At 46.3% G+C, this 25213-nt stretch overlaps 1 protein-coding gene across 4 annotated transcripts; it reads right to left on the bottom strand.

The window, feature by feature from the left end:
• Positions 1 to 1298: 1298 nt before the first annotated feature.
• On the bottom strand, positions 1299 to 17185 carry IGSF1 (immunoglobulin superfamily member 1). 4 transcript variants are annotated; one of them, XM_070290761.1, is made up of 21 exons: positions 17159 to 17185; positions 16967 to 17028; positions 14482 to 14600; positions 14307 to 14333; positions 13601 to 13885; positions 12956 to 13243; positions 10770 to 11054; positions 10235 to 10528; positions 9489 to 9767; positions 9048 to 9168; positions 7136 to 7206; positions 7007 to 7039; positions 6334 to 6624; positions 5764 to 6042; positions 4878 to 5165; positions 3829 to 4116; positions 3276 to 3563; positions 2794 to 3081; positions 2404 to 2682; positions 1884 to 2007; positions 1299 to 1725 (listed from the first exon to the last, which is right to left on the bottom strand). In XM_070290761.1, the coding sequence occupies exons 3-21, from the start codon at positions 14549 to 14551 to the stop codon at positions 1590 to 1592; spliced, it is 4014 nt and encodes a 1337-aa protein (XP_070146862.1). In that variant the 5' UTR covers positions 14552 to 14600; positions 16967 to 17028; positions 17159 to 17185; the 3' UTR covers positions 1299 to 1589. The 4 variants fall into 4 exon arrangements, with proteins under 4 accessions (XP_070146862.1, XP_070146861.1, XP_070146863.1 ...); XM_070290760.1 differs by lacking the exon at positions 17159 to 17185 and having other exon boundaries at positions 16967 to 17086; XM_070290762.1 differs by lacking the exons at positions 13601 to 13885; positions 17159 to 17185 and having other exon boundaries at positions 16967 to 17086.
• Positions 17186 to 25213: the final 8028 nt, after the last annotated feature.

The following is a 25213-nucleotide window of genomic DNA, read 5'->3' as shown; positions in this document are numbered from 1 at the left end:
AGTCAGACCTGATCAAAGCAATTCCGTCTGAAAAGCAAGGACCGAAAACAGGCCTCCCTCCACTGTTCAAAATGTACAGCTTGATTGAAGGTTAGGGTTGGAGAGTTTGAAGGCAGTGAGTGGTGTGGGGCAAAAAGCAACAATTAGTTTTTGCTAAATTCATATGCAAAATCACTTTTGAAATGCAATTTTTATAAACACTATAAGAAATTAGTATAAGTGACTAATAGAATCTCATCAAATGAAAATTGGAATGAGACTTTGTACTTCTACATTCCAAACAGCTTAATACAAATTAGTCGATAGTACTTGGAGTATTTCATTCTGCAAGGATTAAGGGAAATGTGATGCATTTTTTTCATTAAGTTGCTGGGTAAATAAGCTTCCTGATATAAGAATATAGGAGTTACTTTCTAAATTTTATGGTAACCAGGGTTAAATAACTCACTGTGTGCAGCACCCCTGGACATTGCTCTATTAAATAGTGATAGCTGAAAATTAAACAGTGTCGGGAGGTAAGGAACTTTAGGGTCAGATTTGAAGGGATTACGACCTCCTCTAGGACCCACAGATCAATCCTTCTGAGGTCTTGAACAGGTTTAAGGAATTAGGGAAGCCCCTTTTCCCAGTCCAAGCCTCCTAACGTGTGCTAGATGCTCACCAGTGTGGCAAGTTGCATGCCGATGCAAGGAGAAAGATCAGGGGCTCAGAGTGTGAATAGGACCCTGGGAGGTCCCCTGCTTGAAACCAACCACCGCTGCTGCTTACTCACTCCCTGAGATCCACCCCACCCCGCCGCCATCCAGAAAAACACAGGGCTTTCTGTAGGGAGGGGCAAAGTATTCCATTTTTATCTATCATTTACGTTTGAGAGTGAGTTAATGTACACTTGTGATTGGTAGGAAAGGGCCACAAAGCACGCTTTCCCAATTTCCAAGTTCTGCAGTGGATTAATCCTAATGTTTGAAAGCAGATGTACTACAGACCTAGAAGTTCCACAGTGAAAGTATGTAACTGAAGTCTTTGCCGTCCTTAGGCTTAACTTGGAGAGAATATTGCCATTCATTCATTCAGTAATGAAATGGGGAATGAAGGGATGACAGGACATTCTGTTCAGCAACCATGTCTGAAACCAAACTGGACATGTTGGAGCTTTCCCTCCTCCCTGACCCTATCCTCGAGCTCATTTCTCTGTGCTAGCAGGCCCCTGCTCTCTTACTGTGCCATGGGGGTCAGCTCCAATACACCATTTTTCACTAAATCCTAAATAACAAACCAATGGAAAACCGCTGCCATAGTTTTTGCAGTTAAATAGAGAATACTCTTTTTATTCAGAAGAATACATTTTTAATAGATTTTCATGCACCAGTAAATCAGTACAGTGAGGAATTACAGGGGTGGGAAATCTCTCTTCAGGAAACCTCTCACCCTGGTAGAGCTCTCACTTCCTAAAATCCCCTTGACCCATCTCAGGTGATTAGTGGCCAAGGAACAGTAGGTGGCATGGACTCCTGGGGAAACCAATCAGATTTGCAGGTCTCTGAGGATAAAAAAAGAGGAGAGAAAAGCTCTTGTAAAGTAGGAGATGATTATATCGGGACTGGCTGCTCTACTGAAGTGCCCTGAGAGACTGATGAGGGAGAGTTGGTGTTGGTGCCCAGGTCTCCTTCTTGGTTACACTCTTCCAGGGCTATGGTCTGATCTCTTCCATCTGTCTCTGAGCCCCTGTGTAGAGAAAGAAAAAAAAACATGACTAAGGGAGGATACAGAGCCATCAACTTGAAAACAGGCTGCGTTATGGGGCTCAGATGCTAGAGGAGCATTTGGATCATTGTTTTCACAGAAGCCCTGGGTTCACAACAGGAGTGACATGAGGCAATTACCTGGTTCTGAGTCGAGGCCACTTCTTCCACTCTATGGCTAGCACCACCCCCAAAGCTACAACCACCACCACGATCAGGGTACTTCGGACAATGTTCCCCACAGTGCATTCCTGAGCAGCAGGCCCTGTGATGATAAAAGAGCAGAAACCAATGGCATAGAGTTTAGTACACGTGTGTTCTCCTTGCTCTCTTGCTGCCCCTTCATCTGGCCTCCTCTGGGGTTCACTTGGGAACCACATGTTGGGACAAGAGATGGGGTGGTCAGAGGCAGTGCTTCTGCTGAGGCAGAGGCAGCCCTCCCTTGTGGGGTGGAAGATGCATTGAAAGTATCCTTGTCACTATCTTTGAGTGAATCTGAGGTTCCACCTCCTTACCATCCCTAGGAGAAAAAGAAAAATGACCATACTTGAGGTCTCTGACTCCAAACCTCTCCCCTTCCATGTGTGGCCTGCCTCCATGGAGACTGTCTCCGGGGTCCCAGGTGTGTCAGGCCAGAATCATGGAGGGATTATCATCTCACCTGCTGCCCCCACCAGCTCCAGAGTATCACTAGGCTCTGACCAGATATCGGGGTAGGCCTGCAGACGGTAGCTGCAGCTATAGTTTCCAATGCCCTTTCCTTCGACATTATTGATGACAAAGTCTCCATCCTCTGAGAATTGTTGAGGTGCTTCTTCTCCATCATGTTCCAGGACAAATTCCACACCTGGTAGGGGCCCTCTGCACTGAAGGGTGATATCCTTTCCGAGCTTGAACACAGTGCCAGGCGAAGCTGATAAGGAGGGTTTAGGGGGCTTGTCTGCAACCAACCAGGATACAGAGTTAGAAATGGCCTCGAACCCAGCTCTTTATCCCCTTAGGGATAACTACTAAAAAAACTACAGTCTTATTGAAATCTCTAAGACCTTACCAGTCACCCAGATCTCCAGGGAGTCACTGTGATTAGAAGCTGCAAGGGGAGCAGAATCCAAATAATACACACAGCTGTACATCCCAGAATCTTCACTGCTCACTGCTGGCATCCAGAAGTCAGCCCTGTACCCATTTGGCCTCTGTTGCTTTAAAGGCTCTTGAATACCCTTCTTCAACAGGACAAATGTTGAGTCTGCCAGTTCCCCCTGACACTGAAGAGTCATGTTTTCTCCAGGGGCCACCATGGGACCAGGTTGGGCTAATAGGCTGGGTTTGGGGAGCAAACCTAGAAGAAATGAACTCTTGGTTCATAGAGAGGTGGCCACTTACCAGGGCATCACCCCTGAAGTCTCAATAAAGAGGAGAGTTACTGCCTGCCTCTCCTTGAGCCCTTGGAAAACCATTTCCCGTGAATTATCAGCCAGCTCAGTTCCCTCTTTTCTATACTCCCCTGCCCATTCCAGAGCATCTTCCCCTTACCTGTGACTATGAGTTCCAGGGTGTTGCTAGGCTGTATCTTGATAAGGCTGGTCCAGTCAGGGTGGTAGCAGCAGCTGTAACGACCTATGCTAGCACCAGATATGTTGGTGATGGGGAAGGCCCCATCATTACTGGTGGATCCCCAGAGCTGCACTGAAGTGGCTTCTATTTCTTTGTGCAGAATGTACCCTACTCCCTGTACTGGCCCTTGGCACCAGAGAGTAACATTCTGCCCCACAGGAACCACAGAACTGGGCTCAGCAAACAACCGTGGCTTGGGGAATGTGTCTAGGAAGAGACCAAAGATGGAAAGTGGTGAGCATGCGAACTTATCACTGAATTAACCCTTTATTTTTCTCCTTCCAGACACAACCGTTCCCCTCTATGTCCTAGCCTAGCCTAGCCTAGCCTTCCAAGAGGGATTACCCTCCCTTACCCCTACATGCTGTGGTTCATGGGGTTGCAAAGAGTCGGACACGACTGAGCGACTGAACTGAACTGAACCTCTACTCCAGTTGCTTCTGTCCCAGCCCCACGTCTTGTCTGTCCTTACCAGTCACCCAGATCATAAGAGGCTTGCTGAGATATGATCCCCTGTTTGACATAGTGGTCTCAAAGTAGACACAGCTGTAGTTCCCAGAGTCCTCTGCTCCAACAGTATGGAGGAGGAAGTCAGCCGAGTTCCCCGAGGCACTCCGGAACTGTAAGGGACCCAGGGTTCCCTCTTGCAGGAGGGCAAACCTCATGCCCTGGAAAGCCCCTTGGCAACGCAGGGTCACATTCTTCCCAGGAAGAACCACGGGACCTGGCTGTGCCAGGAGCGTGGGTTTGGGGTAGAATTCTGAAATTAAAGAGAACACACATAAGAGAATCCTGCCTCATACATTCTGAGCACTGTTTTGTTTTTGTTTTTTAGTGTTATTATAAGAAACAATATATGCTTATTGTAGAAAACTAGAAAATATAGAAAAAAAACTAATGAAGACAGTACAATTCTACCACTCAAAGATGGCCATTTTTTGTACACGTTTCCGTATTACTTCCCATTTATTTTTGTACATGCCTATATCATTGTGGCTATAACTGTTTGTATAACTGGGCTTACTGTATACACAGTTGTATAGTTTAATATTTTTCACTTTATATTGTAAACATTTTCCTATGACATTAACCAGCCTTTGGAAACTATCATTTGTAACGGCCGCATAGTATGCAGTTGACCCTTCAGGGTCTTTGCCCTTTCTCTGAGGGCATCTAGCCCACCCATATCCGGTAGCCCAGCTAAAGAAAAAGTGGACCTTGGGCCTAAAGCTCAAGGCCAAGCTACAAAAAGACTTCAGAAACAGGGCAACATGTGAAACATCCCCATCTGCCTCATTTCTTTCCCCAGAAGTGGATTATTTTCCTCCTTCTTCTCCTCTTCCCATATTAGTGATAATATAAGCATTTGCCTTACATGGACTGTTTACTACATGCAGGCACTGTCCTGAGCACATTCTTGGTGACTTTTAGAAGGGGCGACTCTTCCTCTCCCACTGACATCCCTCTTGCCCATTGTCCCAGGGACAGTACCACCTCCACCTGCATTTCCCCAGTCCTGACCTGTCACCACGAGTTCCACAGGGTCACTGGGCTCTGACCAGATCGCAAAGTCGTAATAGCGGCAGCTGTAATTCCCTCCATCACCAATGCCCACCGAAATGATCAGAAAGTGGGCTGCACTGGCTCCCAGACTTGCCCAGGAACTGTCGCTGGATGCTACTTCACTTCCATCTTTGTAAAGAATAAAGCTCATGTGCTGGTGGGGGGTGGAGCAATTAAAAGTCACCCGGGAACCAGGAGTGACCACAGGACTGGTCCAGGTCTCAAAGAAGGGCTTGGGGTACATTTCTAGAAGGCAAAAACCAAACGTAACCAAAAACAAATCAATAGAAAGCAAGCTAGATAATATGGCAAACACTGGTTCCAGAAAGCAGCTTGGCTTCCTGTAGTATTTCATTCAGAAGAAGGTGCATTTAAAAATCCAGCCAAAACCACTTTGCAGACAGACTTTTCACAGGGACCCCCTCACCCCACCTCTCACCTCCTCAAGTCTAATCCTCACTGCCAGCAGAAGCTAGCTAAAAGAGTGGATAGTTACTGGGGCTCTGCTGATTCCCTGAGCCTCAGTTTGCCCATTGGGACAAGAAGGGGAAATTGCACCTGATCCACCTCCTTTGAGTATTTGCTCTATAGCTAAATGAGATAATTGATATGAAAATAATTAGAAAAGTTAAATCACCCTCCACAAACCCCAGCTATTAATAACGATTATGGCTATTAATATCGTGCAGCCAGAGGCCCTGGCACTCCCAGCGCCACGCCTGCCTGGCTCTAAGATTGGACACAGGCTCCTAGGACCAACAGCAAAGTTCGCTGTGGGGAAAGGAGCGTCTGACCTGGAGCTTTGCTTCCCCCCTCCTCCCTCATACACCCCTTTCAGCTCTACCTTTTATGACAAGCTCCAGGGGCTCACTAGGCTCGGACCACTTGAAGGGGCGCTTTTCAGTGTGAGTTCGGCAGCTATAATTGCCTTCGTCTTTATCCTCCATTCTCCGGATTGTAAAGAAGCCTTCTCTCCCAACGGCACCAAGTTGCTGGACGGGTTCCTGCATTCCCTCCTTGTACAGAGCAAACCCCATGCCTGCCAGCCATCCTTTGCAGCGGATTTGCAGTTCCTGGCCCCGAATTGGGGGGGAAGCAGAAATGACAGGCTTGGGGAGGATATCTGGAAAACAAAACAGGGAGGACAAGGAGAAGGAATCCGAAGTTAGGAGGTGCCCAGATGGGACACGCAGAGTCACTCGGTCAGCAAAACAGAGATCCATCCTGGCCGGGCCTTGGCTCTTCCTGTCACTCTCCTCTCAACTCTCCTCCCCACCCCTCCCCCCTTCTCTCCTACAGGCAGCAGAAGTCCCTTGGGCTCTGGATCTCTGAGCATTTCCCCATACCTCGGAGCACCGCTGGAGTCCCAGCGGCACCAAGGATCATGCCGAGCGGACCCTCGGCCTTTTCTTACCTGTCCCCACCAGCTCAAGTGCCTCACTGGGCTCAGACACAGCCATCTCCTCCCAGGAATGGCAGTGGTAACTCCCGGTGTGAGTCTGGGTCAGGGCTCCAAGGGGGAAGGCAGCCCGGACCTGCTCTGAGGCCGGGCGAGTTGCGATCCACCCGGTGCCATCCTTCAGCAACACAAACTCCTTAGTTGAACCAGACGGGCTTCTGCACCAGAGGGTTAAGTTCTTCCACGGGGCCAGAGGGAAGTTGGTCTCTGCCCACAGCTCAGGCTTAGGGGTTGGCATGATTATTTCTAGAAACAGCAGAGTTAATGAAGGCATCCTCCCTCCCCTCCCCCTCCCCCTTTCCTTGCCCTTGAACCCCCCTCCCCAGATCACACTGCCCACCTCCCCTTTCAGCCCCAATCCAAACTCTTTCCTCCCTTCTGCAGGTGCTGGGGAAAGAAGACGCTGATGTCTCAGCTGAGCCTCAGAAAAATGCAGAAGCTTGGGGGAAATTTTGCAGGCAGAAAAGCAGAGTTGGAGGCTCAATTTTGCCAGCAGCTTCAGCAAAGTGCCCCTTCCTGGCTGCCCTTCCCTCCCAACCAGTCACTCCCTGGCCACTGACACTGACACTCTGTAGTTATTTCGGATCTCCAGGGAGGAATGTCCCAGTCTGGAGCAGGAAAAACTCACCAGTCTCTTCTGTCAATACCCCAGTGCACAGTCCTGCAAAAGAAATTGCTGCCAGGGCTTTGCCCCCTCCCCCACGGGACTTCACCCCGGCCTTCTGCCCAGGCCCCTTCCCCACCCCCTTGTACTCACCACAGCAGAGAAGAGCTGTGAGTATGAAGAGCATGGTGACCCCTTGAGCTGTTCCCAGCAACCAGGCTTCTCTAGCAAGACCAGAAAAGAGATGAGAGGAGTTGCTGGGATTAGGGGGAGGGCGGAGAGAAGGGGGCGGCAATTTATGTCATTGGCTTACTTGCCACCCAATAGGGATTGGATATGGCCAGAATAATGGGATATCATCTTTTCTGACATTGATGACTTTTCTCTTTGAGGGCCTCACTACCTACAAACCTCTTGCTCTTTCATGACCCACGGGCCCCCGCCCCTCCCCCCTCCCCAGACAATATCAAATGTCAGCTCCCCAAGGGCCCTGATTAGGCCGTTGCTGGAATTGAGATGTCAGATGTGAAAATACCTTTGTAACTCCAGCTCTCAGAACCCCTGGAGCTCAGTGTGATCAGAAGCTCTGGGTGGTGGGTGAGGGGCTGGAGGGAGAAATCTTGGGTGTTTCTCAATCATCAAGTTTAAGTTTGGAAGCAGTGTTTATTACGGCACTATTGGTCCTCCAACCGACCTGCCTCACCTGCCTTTGTTGTGGAAGGGTTGCTTAGGCAGCAGCAGTGGGATCTCTCTACCCTCACCCAGATCATGACTAGATATGTGCTGCAGCTTCAGGTCCTATAGATTCAGATCCTATAGATTTAGCTTCTATTAGGTCAATGTCTACCTGACAATTTTGACTTAGAAAACACTGACCTTCCTTCCTGGTCAGGACAACATGCTTTTCAAACTGCCTTCTCCAATATCTGGTTTCTGAACTCATTCTTTGATGCAGTGGTCCTGGGCTGAGGTGGGGGGGCACTTGAAGCTACATTTTTTTCTAACCCCTGGCTTGAAGGCTACCAGTGTATGTGGAACTCAGAACAGATTCTGTGAACCTGACCCCCACTGAAACGTTTTGAAAGCTCAAAAGGGGTAGTGGTTTTGCAGAAGGTTTAGGTGGCTCCCTTCCCATTACCCAAGCACTCTGTCCCTCAGATCTCAGAGGAGAACACAGACACACACAATCATAGTCATCATCCATTGTGTATTGAATACTCCCAGGCACACAAAGGCCTCTGCTCATGGTGGGGGAGGGGTACAGCCAGGATCAGAGAGTGGGGAAAAGTGGCATTCAGGAGCAGAAGCCCCCACCGAGCTAGGAGCTGTCATTTCTCATTTGGGGGCAGAATAGCCTGAGCACTAGGATACAGGGATAAGGGAGAGAAGGGGATGACCCAGGAGACACAAAATAATAAAAGTAAACAGCAGGAGAACCTGTTTGACTTGAGACACTTTATGGATCAGGGGAAGCAGTCTGATTCCCTGACCCAATCCATTCTCTCATCAGCTGCACACCCAGGCTAAGGCTCTATTCTCAGAAGGCTCTGCACAGTGGTTGGGGGCCAGAGTGGCAGAGACACTGGCTTCCATAGCAGTGAGGGTGGACTACAAGGCTTGCTAGCCCTTAAGAGCTGAGGTAAGGCTGAATAGTTGGGATGGGAGTTGGATAATATCCTGGGAGACAGGACAGTGTTGATTCTTTAAAAAAATGTTCAGATGAAGTTAATGTGGAAGACGTTGATAATCTGTGAGAGGCAAGGTGGCTTGGGAGGGAGATTTGGGCACCCTCCTGGGGGGGATCAGTGAAGGAGGTTCTGAGGACTTCTTCCAGCCTCTGAGAAATATTAATTTCTCTACCTTCTGGTAGGGGTGCTGACCCCTCCATGAAATGAAAGAGAAATGGCTGGAATGAGAAAGCCTTGTATCTTCATCCCTGAAGGTGGAGGATACAAAGGGTGTGCCCGTGGGGCTTGTCTCAACTGCAGCACACCCCATTCCTGAACCTCTGGGGAGCCTGAACTCAGCTAGATTTAGGAGCAGGGGATTGGGATAAGACAGTTACCTGATTCTGAGTCTCCGACACTTCCACCTTATCCACAGCACTACAAACAGCAAGGCAACAAGCTGAATGACTAGAAACAACCTGATAGTTTCATTCAGAACGTGATTCCAGGTGAGAAAGCCTGTGACCAGAGAAGATCAGAAACATGGAGCTTGATGGGGACAGGGACAGACGGACACAGTCATGGGGGGAGGGGAATCTGGTTCCTGCAGGCAAAGGGAAGTTGAAGCAAAAGTGACCTTCCTTTACATGAAGAAAGGGACCCTTGGAAGCATCCTGCTCACTGCCTTTGAGCGATCGTGAGAACCACCCCAGGAGAAAGATGCCCAAACCAGCCCCCGACTACCACTTCCATATCCTGCTGGGCATTGCTTTGGGATCCCAGGGGTATCATGGCCAAAGGCATGGTGGGGGCACCTCTGTGAAGAGTTTTCCTCTCACCTGCTGGCCCCATCAGTTTCAGAGGCTCACTGCGATGTGACCAGATGTTAGGGTGTGCCTCTATGCGATAGCTGCAGCTGTAGGTCCCTGCGCCTTTCCCTTCAACATTACTGATGATGAAGTCTCCATCCACTGAGAATTTTGGGGATGTTGCTCTTTCTTCCCATTCCAGACAAAACTCAAGAACTGGATGAGGTACTCGGCACTGAAGGGTGATGGCCTTTCCTAGCTTGAACACGGTGCTGGGCCAGGCTGACAGGGAGGGTTTGGGGGGCTTATCTGCAACCAATCCAGAGACCAGAGTTAGAACAAGTGACTTTGACCTCATTGCCTCCTCTCAACAAACGTTTCTCATCTCCTTATTTGGTCTTCTCTTTTTTTTTTTTTTCTGCTCTACTAGCTCAAGTGGCTTCAGAATTTGACTGTGCATCAGAATTCCTTGGCCCATTACTTGATCCTCTAAAGACTCCTAGGCTCCTACCTTCAATCAGAAACTTAACAATACCTGTAGGTTTCCCTGGGTCTTAAGTAAAGTAAGTTTTCTAGGAGTCCCATCAGGGCTTGTCCATGTCTAGAGGTAAGGTTTGAGTAAAAATACTGGGAGAGAAGTTCCCTAAGTTTTGGAGAAAACCACCCTCCTAGTCTGGTTTGCTTTGGCTCATAAATCCAAAAGGGTATAGCAACACTAGCTCCTTGTAATAACACTGGAATGAAGATAAAAATAAAGAATAGTTGTTAGCACTTGCCTACAACCACAAGCTCCACGGTATTGTGTGATGTCATTCTGATGGAGGTCTTCCAGGAGAGGAGATAGTGGCAGCTATAGATGCCAGCATCACTAGAAGTCACATTGTTGAGGAAGAATGATGTGTCATCATAGATACTGGTGGTATCCAAGAGTTGAAGTGGTTTGTCTTCTCCTTTCTTATAAAGTGCAAGCCCCACTCCATCCACTGGCCCTCGACACCACAGACTCACATTCTGACCCATTTGGACCACAGGACTGGGCTGAGCAAGTAGCCAGGTCTTGGGGAAAGTGTCTAGGATGAGACCCAAAATATCAAAGGCTAATAAGTCTGACTTACCCCTCCCACTAGTTAAGGTTCTTTTCCTTTTCTTCCAGTCCACCCTTGGCAAATCCCAGCCTAAGCCCAGTTATACAAATTCTGCTCCTTCCCCCACCATTAACCCTGGCTGCATGATGAAGTTCTCCAGTGCGCCCAAAGAGAGCCGAACACCCTTACCCCCTAACAGAGGTCCCACAGCAGCCCCCTCTCTTACCAGTTACCCAGATTTTCAGGATATCACTGAGGAGTGAACCCCTGTATGATCCATCATAGTAAAAACAGAGGTAATGGCCAGCATCGTGGATTTTCAATGCCCGGAAGAAGAAATATGCCTCATTTTTTATTGGCCTCTTGAGGTAAAAGGACTTCTCCAAGTCTTCAAGCCTTATTAAAGCAAAGGTCATTCCATAGATTGGCCCTTGGCACCTGAGATTAAGGCTTTCTCCCGGTGCCATGATGGGCCCAGGGTAGGCTGTCAGAGTTGGTTTGGGATAGAGTCCTAGAAAGTGAAGAGACCCTGAGTTAGAAGTAGGGTGATTCTTCCTCATCATATTCTGGTTTTATTTTCCTACTTTCTTTAGATAGCAAGTGGTAGCTGAAGTATACCCTCTGTTCCCTCACTCTTCCCTGAATCTCTGCCTCTTCTAGAAGGTAACCAAGGGGAAGTTCACTTCCATTCCTTCCCTCTCACCAGACTCTATCACTGCACTGAGCTCTAACTATGTATAGGGGTATGTCTCAGTGGAGTATCTACATTTGTAATTCCCTGTATCTTTAGGTCTCTGAAACGCCAAATGTGGTTCTTGCAATCACCCAAGAAACCAAACTTCTGAAAATTACTTTGATTCCTTCTTCATAAAGCATGAATGTTACTGCAGTATTAAGGATGGCTTTTGAACACATTCAGTTCACAGAAAACCCTACTTCCCAGAGGAGACTGAAAGAGGCCAACAAGTCAGGATTGGCCAGTAAGTCTGCAAATCAAAGAAACATTTGTTAATGGGACCACACCCTCATTTTCACATATTGTTTCTCCAAAGAGATTAAACTGCAAAACAGAAGGTAAACCTCACTCCCAAAGCACTCCTTCTTACCCACCCCAATCCCAGGTAGGCCCACCCACCCATTATTGGAAGGATCAGCTCTATCATAGGTTCAGTAAGCATTGAGGATACATCAGGCATCATGGTCTAGGGGGAAACAAGTAAAGGAGACAGACACAGACCCTGTTCGCCAAGTGCTCAGGGCCTAGTGGGGGACACCTGCGAACAGGTAACTGCAGACGTGTGTGTTAGTGACATGTATACCAGAAAGACATTCGTACAACAAGCATCCATAACACGCAGTTCAAACAGACAGGCTTTTGTTCTTTGATCCTCAATAAAAAGCTATACTAATAAAATTAATATCTACCATTTATTGAGAACTTATATGCCAGGCACTGTACACATATTAGGCAAATCCTCACAACAACCCTGTGAGGTAGGTATTACGATTATACCAGTTTTGCAAATGAGAAAACTGAGGCACAGAGAGGCATCATACAGTGGATCAGGTAGATACTGTTATCCCGTTTTAGAGTGGGGGAACCGAAACACAGAGTTGAAGTAACTTGCTCAATATCACACAGGGAGGTGGTGTCAGAGGTGGAACTAGAAACTAGGATTACAACTTCTAAGTCCAGGATATTTTCTGTAGCACCACAGCTTTCCCCAAGCCTATTTAACTTGATGAAGGGAGCTAAAGCAAGTGTGGCCAATTCTGTCTAGAAGCATCTGGGCTATGGGGTGGAGGAGTTGGGGGTGGGGTGTGGGTCTAACATTAGGGGTTTGGAAGAACCTTCTACTATGTTTAAAGCTTGGTACTGCCTTACTGGATCTGTATATATAAGACTAAATTCATTTATAAAACCATTTCTGAAATATGAACTATCACTTTCCTTGTCATTTTTTCTATTTATCGCCAGCACAAGCAATTCACTCTGTTTTCCACACTTAAAAATAAAAATCACAAATAGAATAAAAATACATTTAAATAAAAAAAAATCAGTTTACATGACTGCAGTGGCAGTGCCTGGCACATATTAAGTGCTCAATAAACATTAGCCAAATGAATGAATGAACACATGATTTTCAACAAATAGAGAACAACAAAGCTGTGATGAGCTGAAGCTGCTGGACATTTGGCTGGACTCACTCACTAGCCAAGTGACTGGCTCCCAGACAGCTGCCTCCTAGCATGTGTGGTTCTCATTTGCATCTCAGTAAAATATCAAATGACTCTAGCTCATGGGCCTTGCAGAGAACTGGGCAAGGAAAGTCATATCAGAAACCCTGGCTCACCCAACCATGATCCCGGGGACAATGATCATCAGACCCCAGCAGCCATAGCCACACCCACCTGCTACAATCAGCTTCAGGGGGTTGCTGGGCTCTGACCACAGGGTAGGGAGCATCTGGATATGAGTGCGGCAGATGTAAACCCCTTCACTCTCAGGTGTCATGTTGGCAATGGAGAATATGGCCACTCTCCCAGTTGGGACTTGGTAATCCACGGGTTCCGCATATCCCTCTTTGAACAGCATGAATACCAAATCCTGCAGCCAGCCATGGCAGAGTATGTTAACATTACATCCAGGAAGAGGGGAGGTCTCAGTCTGGATCCAGAAGATGGGCTTGGGCAGCTGGCCTGGAAGGAGAGAATGAACTGGAATTCAGGTAGAGCAAGGGTAGCGCGGCTCAGGGAGCAGCAGAGAGCTCTACTTAAATGAGTCTTTTGGGTATGATCCTTATTTGTCACCCCTCTTTCCCCATCTAGAGTATCCCCTAGGTTGAGGAGCTTGCCCTCTAGATCCATTCCAGAGTCTGCAGCCTCACTCTGCATTACCTATAGAGATGAGACACTTATTTACCAACTGGAATATCTGTATTATGTGTGCAAGCGATTGAGGCAAATGAATGAATTAAACAAACCCTGCTCTGGGAAGGAAAGTTTGAGTCCCAGGAGTTGGAGTTAATTCTTGATTATCTCTCTCTGTCTTCTTACCTGGTGCCTCCAACTCTAAAACTTTACTGGGCTCTGACCAGCCTGTCTCCTTCCAGTAGCAGCACCTGTAAAGACCTGTATTTGCCTGAGTAAGGGCACCGATGGGGAATGAAACTTGGAAGGTCTTTCGGGAAGGGCGGATCCAGGTCATCTGTGTCTTATCCTTCAGCAGCAAGAACTTGCTTGAAATCTGAGAGGGGCTTTTGCACCAGAGTGTGATGTTCTCCCAAGGGGCCTGGGGGTAGTTGGACTCTATCCATAGCTCTGGTTGAGATGGCATCACTGCTGTCATTCCCAAAGAAAACAAAGATGTCAGCAGTTCCAACCCTCTCCCTCCCATAACATGCCCCCTGCAATGTCCCCTTTAAATGAGCCCCAACCCCCACCCCTGCCCCCGATTCCTCCTTTGGTCTTTCCTGGGCACGGGGTGTGTGTTTTTATGGGAGGGGGAGGGTGGGATAGGGACCGTAGGACATTGTTTTAAGGAATTCAAGTGAGTTGGAGTTGGGGAACAAAGTGCAAGAGACAAAGTCTTTACTATTTTGTGGGAAACCAAGTCATGAAGTGAGCAGTCCTGATTCCTAACAAGCTGAGTCTGGAAACTGCCTTTGGCATCTCAAGGCAGTTATGTCCGGGGCCATGGAGGCAGTTCAGTGTCTTGCAGCCTTCAGGAAGGAAGGTAGTTGATGTGGCAGGACTCACTTACCCATTGGTGTCACACCCAGACTCAGTCCTGAAAAGAGAGATTATGGTAAAGGAGAACCCCTCGCTGTCCCAATCACCCTCAAACCTCAGTATTCCCCATTCCCTCCCCAAGGGGCCCACTCATAGGGGTGCCTATGACAGGGTCACTTGTCCTGCCACGCCTTCCTTGTACTCACCAGCACAAAAGAGTAAGAGAGTGAATGTCCGCAGCATGGTGGCCCCTTCCCCTGGCTTGTCGAGGGTCATGGAGCCTCCGGAGTCTTGAAGGGCTTCGCCCCTCAGAAGGTGGTAAGATCTAAAAGCAGAAGTACTTTTACTCAGGGGATTGCTCCTTCTCCTGAAAGTTTAGTTTGGATCACTAAATCGCACCTGAACACCTACTTTCCACTCCCCCACAGGCATGCAGGGCTATCAGCTACTTGTCCTCTTTGTTCCCTTTCCCCACTCCCCCTTCTTCCACTCAAGGTCTTTGCTGGTATATCTACCATATCAGATTTATTGAAATGTCTGTTTGTCCCTAGGGTCTCAGAGGCCCAGAGTGTGACCTAATCCAGGCCAGCAGAAGCCCTAAGCCATGAGGGAGATGGGAGGTGTAGAAACTTTTCGGATTCTTTACTCATATATATATATTTTGTCAGAGTCCTCCAACAACCTAGCAAAGGAAGAGTCCTACATCCTCATTTTGCTGGCTAGGAAACTGAGGCTTATGCAGGAGATGTAATTTGTCCGAAGTCAAGAGATATTAAATATCAGAGCCAAAATTCAGATCCATGTTGAACTCCAATGCCTATGCTCTAAAACCAGTAATTAAACTTTCAGAGGTAGCCCTCACCCACTTTCTCACCCTCCTTCACTTTTACTGTCTCATCCCATCCAGGCTTTCCTTTCTGTAGAATGCTTCAAATTTAGTATTACTTTCATTATTATTTCGTATCCCCTGTCCAAAGCTCAAAACCTCCATTTTGAGTAGGTGTTGGAGAATCAAATTACTTGAACTAATTGATATAAAATGTACATGATTCATTGGCACCCCAAAACTTATAATCATTTTTGTTCACTGCCCCTAAGGAAAAAAACAAAACAAAACAAACAAACAAACAAAAAAAACAAAAAAAATAATTGAATTTCAGGGAATGTGGCAAAAATATTTGAGTTCAGGGAGGCTTTCTTATTTTCTTGAAAATCACTATTGACCACAGGCTCTACATGTCCATAAGTAGACCCCTTATGCTTTTCTGTCTCTCCTACCCTACCCACCCTGGGCCCAGAGTATCCTTTGGCCAAAGAAAGATGTATGCTCATCACACAAACTAAGGATGACTCTCCTCTATTGCCTCTCTACTTAGGGTCTGAGGTTGTGTCTGACCCTAGCTGTTTAATTCTATTTCAAAAGAGTGGGATAAAGGCAGCTCCCAGAGCAGAAAGGGGTGCTTTTACTTCACCAAACTGATCCTGATATCAAAGCCTCTAATTTGCTCCAGGACTAGGAGGGATGAAGGAGCAGGAAAAAGGGGGAAGATTCAAACATCTGGGCTGTAGGGAGCAGGTGAACAGTCAGAGATCCAAGGAAGAACAGTTTCCTTTTGCATTTCTTACTTTGTATTGAAGGATGCTCAAATTACCTTCTTTGAACTTTTCTTATCTAATATCTAGCTAGCCTTGTTGTTGTGTTGAATCTGAGATAATACCGGAACAGTGCTAGGCACATAGTGAACATTTCTTTAAGACTGGCTATTTTTCTTCCCAAAGGGGATATTAACCTGGCATAGGACCCTAAAGATGCTATTTCCATCTCAGCTCCTACAGACTCCCAGGCCAAGGCCCAGTCTTGGTGACACCCTGTTGCTTTGTTCCCCTGAGGCTTTGGGCCAGTTTATTCGGGGATGTGGGGGGACTTCAGGTTTTACTGCCAAGGGAAAGGTTTAACTGGGATTCCACCCAGGAAGGCCATCTGAGAGTCCAGTCCTGCCAGGTGGACCCCTAAACCGGGGTTTCACTTCCTGGGGGCTTGAGTGGAATAAGGGAAGCTGGGCTTCTCAGCATGGCTGACCCCCTCCTCCACCTCCTGAGGAAACTCTACCGTTTATATCCAGCCAAAAGGAATCTTCCGTCCAGGGAACAAGGGAAGGAGTTGCGGGCTTCGGGTTAATTGGCCACGCCCATTTTTGGCCTTTCACACTACGCCCCCACCCCAACACTCCCCCCACCCCCATCTTCGGCAGTCTAGGCTTTTCTCTCTCCCCTTCTACTCCACCCCAAGCACTTCACACACCCTTAGGCAGCGCCGCAGTGCTTTCGAGGGTGAAAGACCCGAAATGTCTAATGGCTCGCCCCCTGCATGGCTTTGAGGGTTTCAGGAATCAAAGGGTTTGGGCTCGGCGGGGTGCCGGGTACGTGTTCCGCTAGAGGTTTTGAGGGAAGACTGAGAAGGAAAAGGGAAGATATCTGAGTGCCCGGAGATTCTCAGCGAGGCATGGCTGGGATCCGGGGAGGGAAGGAGAAAAGGAGGACTGAGGCGGTGCGGGGAGGAAAGACCTGGGAGCCTTTAAGTTTACGGCAATTAATTACTTCAGGGAGATTATTTCGGGGTTTTGTTTAGGATCTGATGGGCAGTATTTAATCTTCAGCCACTGGACTGTGCGCGCATTTGCAGGTACTTACGGTAGTTGAAGGCCCGCTCCGCTGTTGGAGATTCTCCAGTGAGCTCCTCCAGATGCCGCAAACTGCCCGGCACGAGAAGAGCAGTCTAAGGACAGCCTCTCAGTCTCAGGGCCCCGCCTCCCTCTCTCCCCCGCCCTCCCGGCCGCTCCAACCTCCTCCCCTCCCTCCGCCAGGCTCTGGGAGTCCACCTACACCAACTCTCTAACACCTGCAGTCCTCTGACGGCTGAGATTTCCACGCCCCTCCTCAGCTCCTGCCTCTCTCTATTCCCTGCAGAGGTTGCTGGAGCCAAATTCAGGCCCCTACCCCCTCGCTTAACGCTCAGAGTTTCACTGGGTCATTGTATTCAGGAGAGGAGAGGGCCAGCTCTCAAGTCGGGCAAAGCTGTAGATCCCTTCTTTCCAGCTCCCCAATGCCTTTAAAGGGATCTCAGATCTTCCTTTCACACCCCCACTGAAGCATAAACACCGCCACCAAAGCTTAAATGCCTACTATGTGCCTCTGAGGCCTTGGGTATCCATTATTTCTAATCTTCATGTGAGTGAAAGTGAAGTCGCTCAGTCGTGTCCGACTCTTTGCGACCCCATGAACTGTAGCCTATCAGGCTCCTCCGTCCATGGGATTTCCCAGGCAGGAGTGCTGGAGTGGATTGCCATTTCCTTCTCCAGGGGATCTTCCCGACCCAGGAATTGAATCCGATCTCCCGCATTGCAAGCAGACGCTTTACCGTCTGAGCCTAATAGCCCCTAAAAGACGTGTTACTTCCCTCAGTTTTACCGACGAGGAAACTGAACCTCAGAGAGGATTGAGTAACTTGGACAGCCTTCCAAGTCCAGCACGGGATGAAAGACCAGGCTAAACATATTAATACAAATTTGGATTTCAGTCTGGTTTCTTATATTCCAGAGCTGAGTGACCTCAAGAAAGTGTGTGAAACTTTCTGAGTCTCAGTTTCCCCATCTGCAAAATCAAACACCGGAAGTTACTGCACAGGGCTTCGATGGGAGCGTTCAGGTAAAGCTGGCAGCACAGTAGGCCTGCTACAGTATAGGTGCTGCTGTTGCCCCGTCTACTACCACTAATAATACTACTATTAATCTGTACAGCTTTCCATGAATACCCCAGAGAAATAGGATTTCAGTGATGCAGACTATTCATAAATTTGCTTGACCATCAATGACTTTTTCAAATGATGATGTGTGAGTGAGGCACTAACCAAAGCTCCTGGCATATATTATATGATGGGATTAAAGGAGAGCATTCAGTGGACTCAGAGATCAAGGGATTATTGTAAGAAAATGACACAGTTTTCTCTGTGTACAAGTTTTACATTCATAGAAGATTAAAACTTATCTAAAGAAAAAATACTGTAATTTGAGAACAAACTACATAAAAATAAAGTAACATCTGTTTTAATAGGAAAACTGAATATCATGTCTTCATGGGGATATCAGTTGTGGCTTCCTGCCATCCTCTATTCCTACATACCATCATAAAGTATTGATTAGAATACAATAGCCAAAAAAAAAAGAATAGCCATATCAATATAAATAGGTATTTTGGGGACAAGTTATCTAATCTTTCTAGGCCTTCATTTTCTTATTTGTAAAATGGGGATAATAACTGTACTTAATATCACACAGAGTTTTGGGTAGGACTGAATGAACTCCCCCCCACCATAAACTACTACATACTGACTAGGACACAGCAGCCAACCATCCATTAATTCAACATGTTTGTTGAGTATTTTCTTGGCGCCAGGCACTGTTCCAGATGCTGACAATACAGAAAGAATAACAATTTCTGCTCTTAGGGAGTTTGTAGGCTGAGGGTAAACAGTGATAGAGAACAAGTAGAAGACGGTCAAAGAAGGAGGTGCCATGGGAATCAGAGGATTGCAACAGGAACACCCAGCAGGTAAGGCACGGAGAACAGCAAGCCATTTACTGTTGCTGTTTAGGCACTAAGTCGTGTCCAACTCTTTTGTAACCCCACGGACTGTAGCCCACCAGGCTCCTCTGTCCATGGGATTTCCTGGACAAGAATATTGGAGTGGGTTGCCATTTCCTTCTCCAGGGAATCTTCCCAACCCAAGGATTGAACCTGCATCTCCTGCATTGGCAAGCAGATTCTTTACCACTGAGCCACCTATTGTGTGGCTAAACCAGGGCAGTGGGAATAAAGAAGGAGGCCACCCACTTCAGTATTCTTGTCTGGAGAATTCCATGGACAGAGGAGCCTGGTAAGCTACAGTCCATGGGATCACAAAGAGTCGGACATGACTGAGTGACTAACATTTCATTTTTCATTTCATTATCTGTCAGGGTGGAAATATCCATGTCTATTTTAAAAAGATTTGGATAGAAATCACTATGATAGGGTTTCCCTGGTCGCTCAGTGGTAAAGCATCAGCCTGCCAATGCTGAGACACAGGAGGCACAGAGTCCATCCTTGATCTGGGGAAATCCCACATGCTATGGCGCTATTGAGCTCCTGTACCACAGTGATTGAGCCTGTCCTCTAGAGCCTGGGAGCCGCAACTCCTGAGCCCTCATGCCCCAGCTACTGAAGCCTGTGTGCCTTAGAGACCATGTGCCGCAACAAGGGAAGCATGTTCATGGCAACAGGAGAGCAGCCCCTCCTCGACGCAACTAGAGAAAAGCCTGTGCAGTAACAGTGACCCAGCACATTCAAAAAAGGAGAAAGAAATCACCGTGACTGTATCAGGTCCTAAGTGCTTTATAAATATGAACTCATTTTATCTCAGTCTCAACACTAGGGAATAGTTATCAGTATCAGTCCCATTTTGCAGATGAAGAAGCTGAAACACAGATCCATTAACAAATTGCCCAAGACCAACACAGCCAGCAAGTGGAAGAGCTAGGATTCACATCCAGGTAGTCTGCATATACAGTTCCATGGTTCCATGTTTGTTGTTGTTGTTGTTGTTGTTGTTGTTGTTGTTGTTGTTGAGTCGCTCAGTCATGTCCGACTTTTTGCAACCCCATGGACTGCAGCCCGCCAGGCTCCTCCATCCATGAGGATTCTCCAGGCAAGAATACTGGAGTAGGTTGCCATTTCCTTCTCAATTTTTTAAAAATTACTTACTTTATTGGGAGGTGGGAGGGGAGTTCAGGATTGGGAACACGTGTACACCTGCGGGGGATTCAGGTTGATGTGTGGCAAAATTCAATACAATATTGTAAAGTAATAATAATAAATAAATAATAAAATTTAAAAAAGATACATGCACCCCAATGTTCATTGTAGCACTATCTAAATAGCCAAGACGTGGAAGCAACCTAAATGTCCATCAACAGATGGATGGATAATGAAGATATGGTATATATAGACAATGGAATGTTACTCAACCATAAAAGAGAATGAAATAATGCCATTTGTAGCAACATGAATGGACCTAGAGATTATCATGCCAAGTAAAATAAGTCAGACAGAGAAAAACAAATATGTGATATTGCTTGTATATGGAATTAGAAAAAGATACAAAAGTACTTATTTACAAAACAGAAATAGACTCACAGACACAGAAAATAAACTTATTTTTACCAAACAGGAAAGGGGTGGGGGAGGGGTAAATAAGGAAGTTGGAGTTAATATATACACGCTAGTATATATAAAATAGGTAAAAAGCATGGACCTACTGTATACTACAGGGAACTATACACAATATGATGTAATATATTCATAAAAGAATCTTTTATATATGTAAATATATATATCTCATTTAATCACTGTGCTGTACACCTGAAATTAACACATTTTAAATCAACTACATACTTCAATAAAAAATTTTTAATTTAAAAAACAGGTGTGAATGTACTTGAAGTGAAAGTGTAAGTCACTCCATCATGTCCAACTCTTTGTGGCCCCATGGACTGTAACCCACCAGGGTCCTCTGTCCATGGAATTCTTCAGGCAACAGTATTGAAATGGACAGCCATTTCCCTCTCCAGGGGATCTTCCCAACCCACGACTCTTGCATTGCAAGCAGATTCTTTACAGTCTGAGCCACCAGGGAAGTGAAACAGAAAAGCATCAAACACTTTGTTAATAATGTAGTAAAGAAAGCAGTGATAACATTTTCTTGCTCTCTGCAAGTCCTTAGGCTGAAGCTTGTACTCTTGGACCAAGAACCTGAATCTAGAGTCCAGATTCCCCACTAACACCATGGAAGCCTGTAAAATGTTCTGGGACTGTGTAGGTGAGAATACCACTCATCCTTCTTCTTTTCTTTTTTTAGCTCCAGGTCACTGTAGAATCTTGAAGGAACTTACTATTCAGGCTTCATAGAAGCCCCTCATTCAAACTATGTTTGGCAATTGAGATATTAGAAGCTCCATCTCTAGGCTACCTCTGTGATTCTTGGACCTTGTAGCCTGCCTGTAGAAGGAGATACATTCTCTGGCCAAGCTCCCCAGAGGAAACTTGAGTGGCTCAATATTTATAAAGCTGGTGATAAAGACCAAAAGGTAGAGTTCTTGACATTAGCTCTTGACATTGGCCTTCCCTATATACACACATACACACACACACACACACACACACACACACACACACACACAGTTCAAGAAGTCTGAGTTTCTCTCCTTGTTGATTACTCTATATTTGGCTGATATTAAATAACTCCTCTTTCAGGAATATTTTGAGAGTGGTCAGTCTAATTCCTAATGGCTGGGCTCCCTCTAATTCTCCATTCCCTTAAACTGGTGGGATGTACAGGAGATGGGGTGGTATGAGAGCTCTCATTGTTGCTGTCTTGGGAGGTGCTAATACCAGAAAATATTCCTGAGCTATACCCCTTTGCACTTTGACACCTTGAGTCTGGGGGACTAGAAAAGGGTTCCTCCTGCAAAAGCTTCAGAATTACCCCTTATGATTTATGAAACAACTGTTAAACACAAGGTTTCATTGAGTACATATGAAGTAGGGAGTATGATAGAGTGTAGAAAGTGAAAGAAAGTGAAAGTGAAGTTGCTCAGTCGTGTCCAACTCTTTGCGACCCCATGGACACCAGGCTCCTCCATCCATGGGATTTTCTAGGCAAGAGTACTAGAGTGGGTTACCATTTCCTTCTCCAGGGAACTTCCCAACCCAGGGATCAAACCCTGGTCTCCCACATTGTAGGCAGACACTTTCCATCTGAGCCACCAGGGAAGTCTAGAGTGTAGAGGTGGGACTAATTGATTTATAAGGTCCAAAGACTCTCAACCTAGAGAAAAGAAAAGAGCAGCTGTTTTACAAAACTGTATTTGGGACCAGAGGAATGCTAGAAAAGCTTCGAGAAAGTGGAGCTTGAAGGAAGTGAGACACCAAATGCCATATACATGCACAGGTTGGTCTGGGGAGCCTTTCTCAGTAATTAAGTCCAGTCTAATGAAATTTTTTGGTGGGACTGATGTTTAGGCTGAAACTCCAAACTTTGCCTACCTGATGTGAAGAGCTGACTCATCTGAGAAGACCCTGATGCTGGGAAAGATTGAGGGCAGGAGGAGAAGGGGACGACAGAGGATGAGATGGTTGGATGGCATCACCGACTCAATGGACATGGGTTTATGTGGACTCTGGGAGTTTGGTGATGGACAGGGAGGCCTGGTGTGCTGCGGTTCATGAGGTGGCAAAGAGTTGGACACGACTGAGTGACTGAACTGAACTGAACCGAATGAGGTTTTTTAAGCTAAATTGGTATTATAGTAGTCCAACCAGGGGGAGCCCAGGGCAAAGGAGCACTGGCTTCCTCCCAGTGATGTGCTGGCACCGGCTACAGTTAACTGAATGTGTACATCTCATCCTAACCCAGGGTTCAGTAATATCATGGCTTAAAATTGGCCATGGCCAGAGAATTTACACCAATGAACAGGCAAATGCTACAAATGAGAGCTTTTTTTCCCCTCAGAAAGCCGTTTGCTAAACATCCACTAGCAAATCGCTTCCAGTTTTAAATTTGAGGACAGTGATTCTCAGTGGTAAACAGGAACTACCAAGAATCTTGGTGATTTTCATACTCTCAAGAGAATTATGATCATTGTAAAGCGTTCCTTGTCCCCCCTACTTTACTGCTGTGGAAAGCCACCTTGGGGGTGAGTCAGATTTCTAGAGTATTTGGCGCATTCAAGAGGTGCAAATATGGTTTAGCCCCCTTCCCACTTCCCACTTCCCAATAGTAGCTCAGACGGTAAAGCATCCTCCTGCAGTGCAGGAGACCCGGCTTCTATCCCTAGGTCAGGAAGATCCCCTGGAGAAGGAAATGGCAACCCATTCTAGTATTCTTGCCTGGAGAATTCCATGGACAGAGGAGCCTGGCAGCCTAGTCCATGGGGTTGCAAAGAGTCAGACACAAGTGAGCGACTAACAGATACCACTTCCCAATAAGTCTAAGCCACAATTCTATTTCATGGTAGAATGGATACATGGAGTAGACAAGTAAGGAAGGGAGGCAGTACTAGGCAAGTGGTGCTCTGGGACAGTGAGAAAGCCCAACTGCACCAATTAGGTTCCAACAGCAAGACCTGGGGTGTGGGGGCAGAGCTTTGGAGGTGGGAAATACCTTCTCTGAGAGGTAGAAAGAGAAGCTGGGCCCCACTCACGGAGCTTGAGTTTCACCCTATCCTTTGTCCAGGATTTCGATTACTAAGGGCACAGTTTGGGGCATTAAGTCACTCCCTGAAGCTATAACTGAGGGTATTTTCAGGACTCTGAAGGAAGATTCCTAGAATAAATCAAATGCAAGTGATGAACCAGAACGGAAACTTCTTTAATCAAAGGATTCATGGTGAGCCATAAGGCATGGAGACCTGCATGATCAGGTTTCTAAATGCCTGTCATAAAGCAAATCAACAGTGTGATTGCCTAGGTGAATATAACTTAAGGTTAATGGGTGGAGAGAAAAACAGATGTTTTGTGGTGTTCTCATCTCGCAGAACCTTATGGGTTCTGTTTGACCTATATACTATTTACCAGAAAGGTAAACTATTGCCCCACTGTCCCCATGTAATATTTCTCCCAGCATCACAAGATGCCTTTTGTTTATATAGGAAACAATGAGAAGAAAACCTATGTATGTGCTTGTATGTTGTGAGCATCTGTGTACATGGGAGTGAGGGTTCTGGTATAGACTTATAAAATGAAGGGAACCTCTGAGAGTGGCCTGCAAAGTGTCTCATTGTCTGCTTTTCATATACTGGATGAAGTCGATGGCCCCAGAAGGAAGGAGGTGGGCTCAGTCCCACTGCCTTGGTGGGCAGGCGGCGTGGCTTCAATGAGCAGTTTAGGTCTGACACAGGCAGGATGCTTTAAAGTGCCAGTGCCAGGAAAGTTTGTTTTTCTGCTTCGGAGTCTGACTTGCCTCCAGTGTGTCTAAATTGTAGGGATTTGAGGTGGTGGGTTGGTTGGAGTTTGAGGAGAAAAAGGGAGGTAATGTCAGTCAGGAAGTTTTAATCAGTTGTCCAAAGGAAAGTAAAGAAGTCAACAAATGGGTTATTTTAGCTCCCTTTATTGTATGATTAACTAATTATATAATTAGAGTTAAATGGAGACATCTAAACTGCAAGAGCAATACAAATTAACAGTTTAAAAACACATCACTTCAACATCACCCACTGTTTACAATCTGTTTCTTAAAGTGTCAGTTTATAGGCAATCATTTCAATGTACATGCATCTCTGAGTTTTATTTGTTTCGTGCTCTAAGATATGGTCAAATTTTCTAAAAGATCCAAGTACCCTTGACAGAGGGTAGGGAAAAACGTTCTTTCTCTGAACAAGTCTGTTAATTTTGTATAGGTTATTACTTTAACATTCACAACAAAATTATTTTTTCTTATTTTATCTATCATATTCCAATATCTCCCTATCCCACTCACCACTAATTATCTTGCTGTGTTCATATCCTCTCTCCTATGTATCCCTCCTCCATCCCTTCCATTTTCTTTACTTTTTTCTCTCTTTTTCATGCAGAATAGAGATAGATACAGATATAGATGTACATATACATTCTTAGTAACAAATGTCAACATGACATTTGTACATCATTTCCCCTAACTCCCTTGGCAAAAGCGCAGTTAGTTAATCATAAAACTAAGATCTGCATTTTTTTAAGAAACAGCTTTGTAAATCAATTTAGTCACGTATCTCCAGAAGCACCCTCTCCCTGGGCTGCGGCTGTCTGCAGTAAAGCCAGGAGTTTTGGAATATTGCTGATAAATGCCTTGAAGTCATCTTGATTGTTCAA

Source organism: Ovis canadensis, chromosome X (genome assembly GCF_042477335.2).
Source record: "Ovis canadensis isolate MfBH-ARS-UI-01 breed Bighorn chromosome X, ARS-UI_OviCan_v2, whole genome shotgun sequence".
Lineage (NCBI taxonomy): Eukaryota > Metazoa > Chordata > Mammalia > Artiodactyla > Bovidae > Ovis > Ovis canadensis.
The sequence above is the reverse complement of the archived record's forward strand: the minus strand, read 5'-3'. Positions and strand labels throughout refer to the sequence as shown.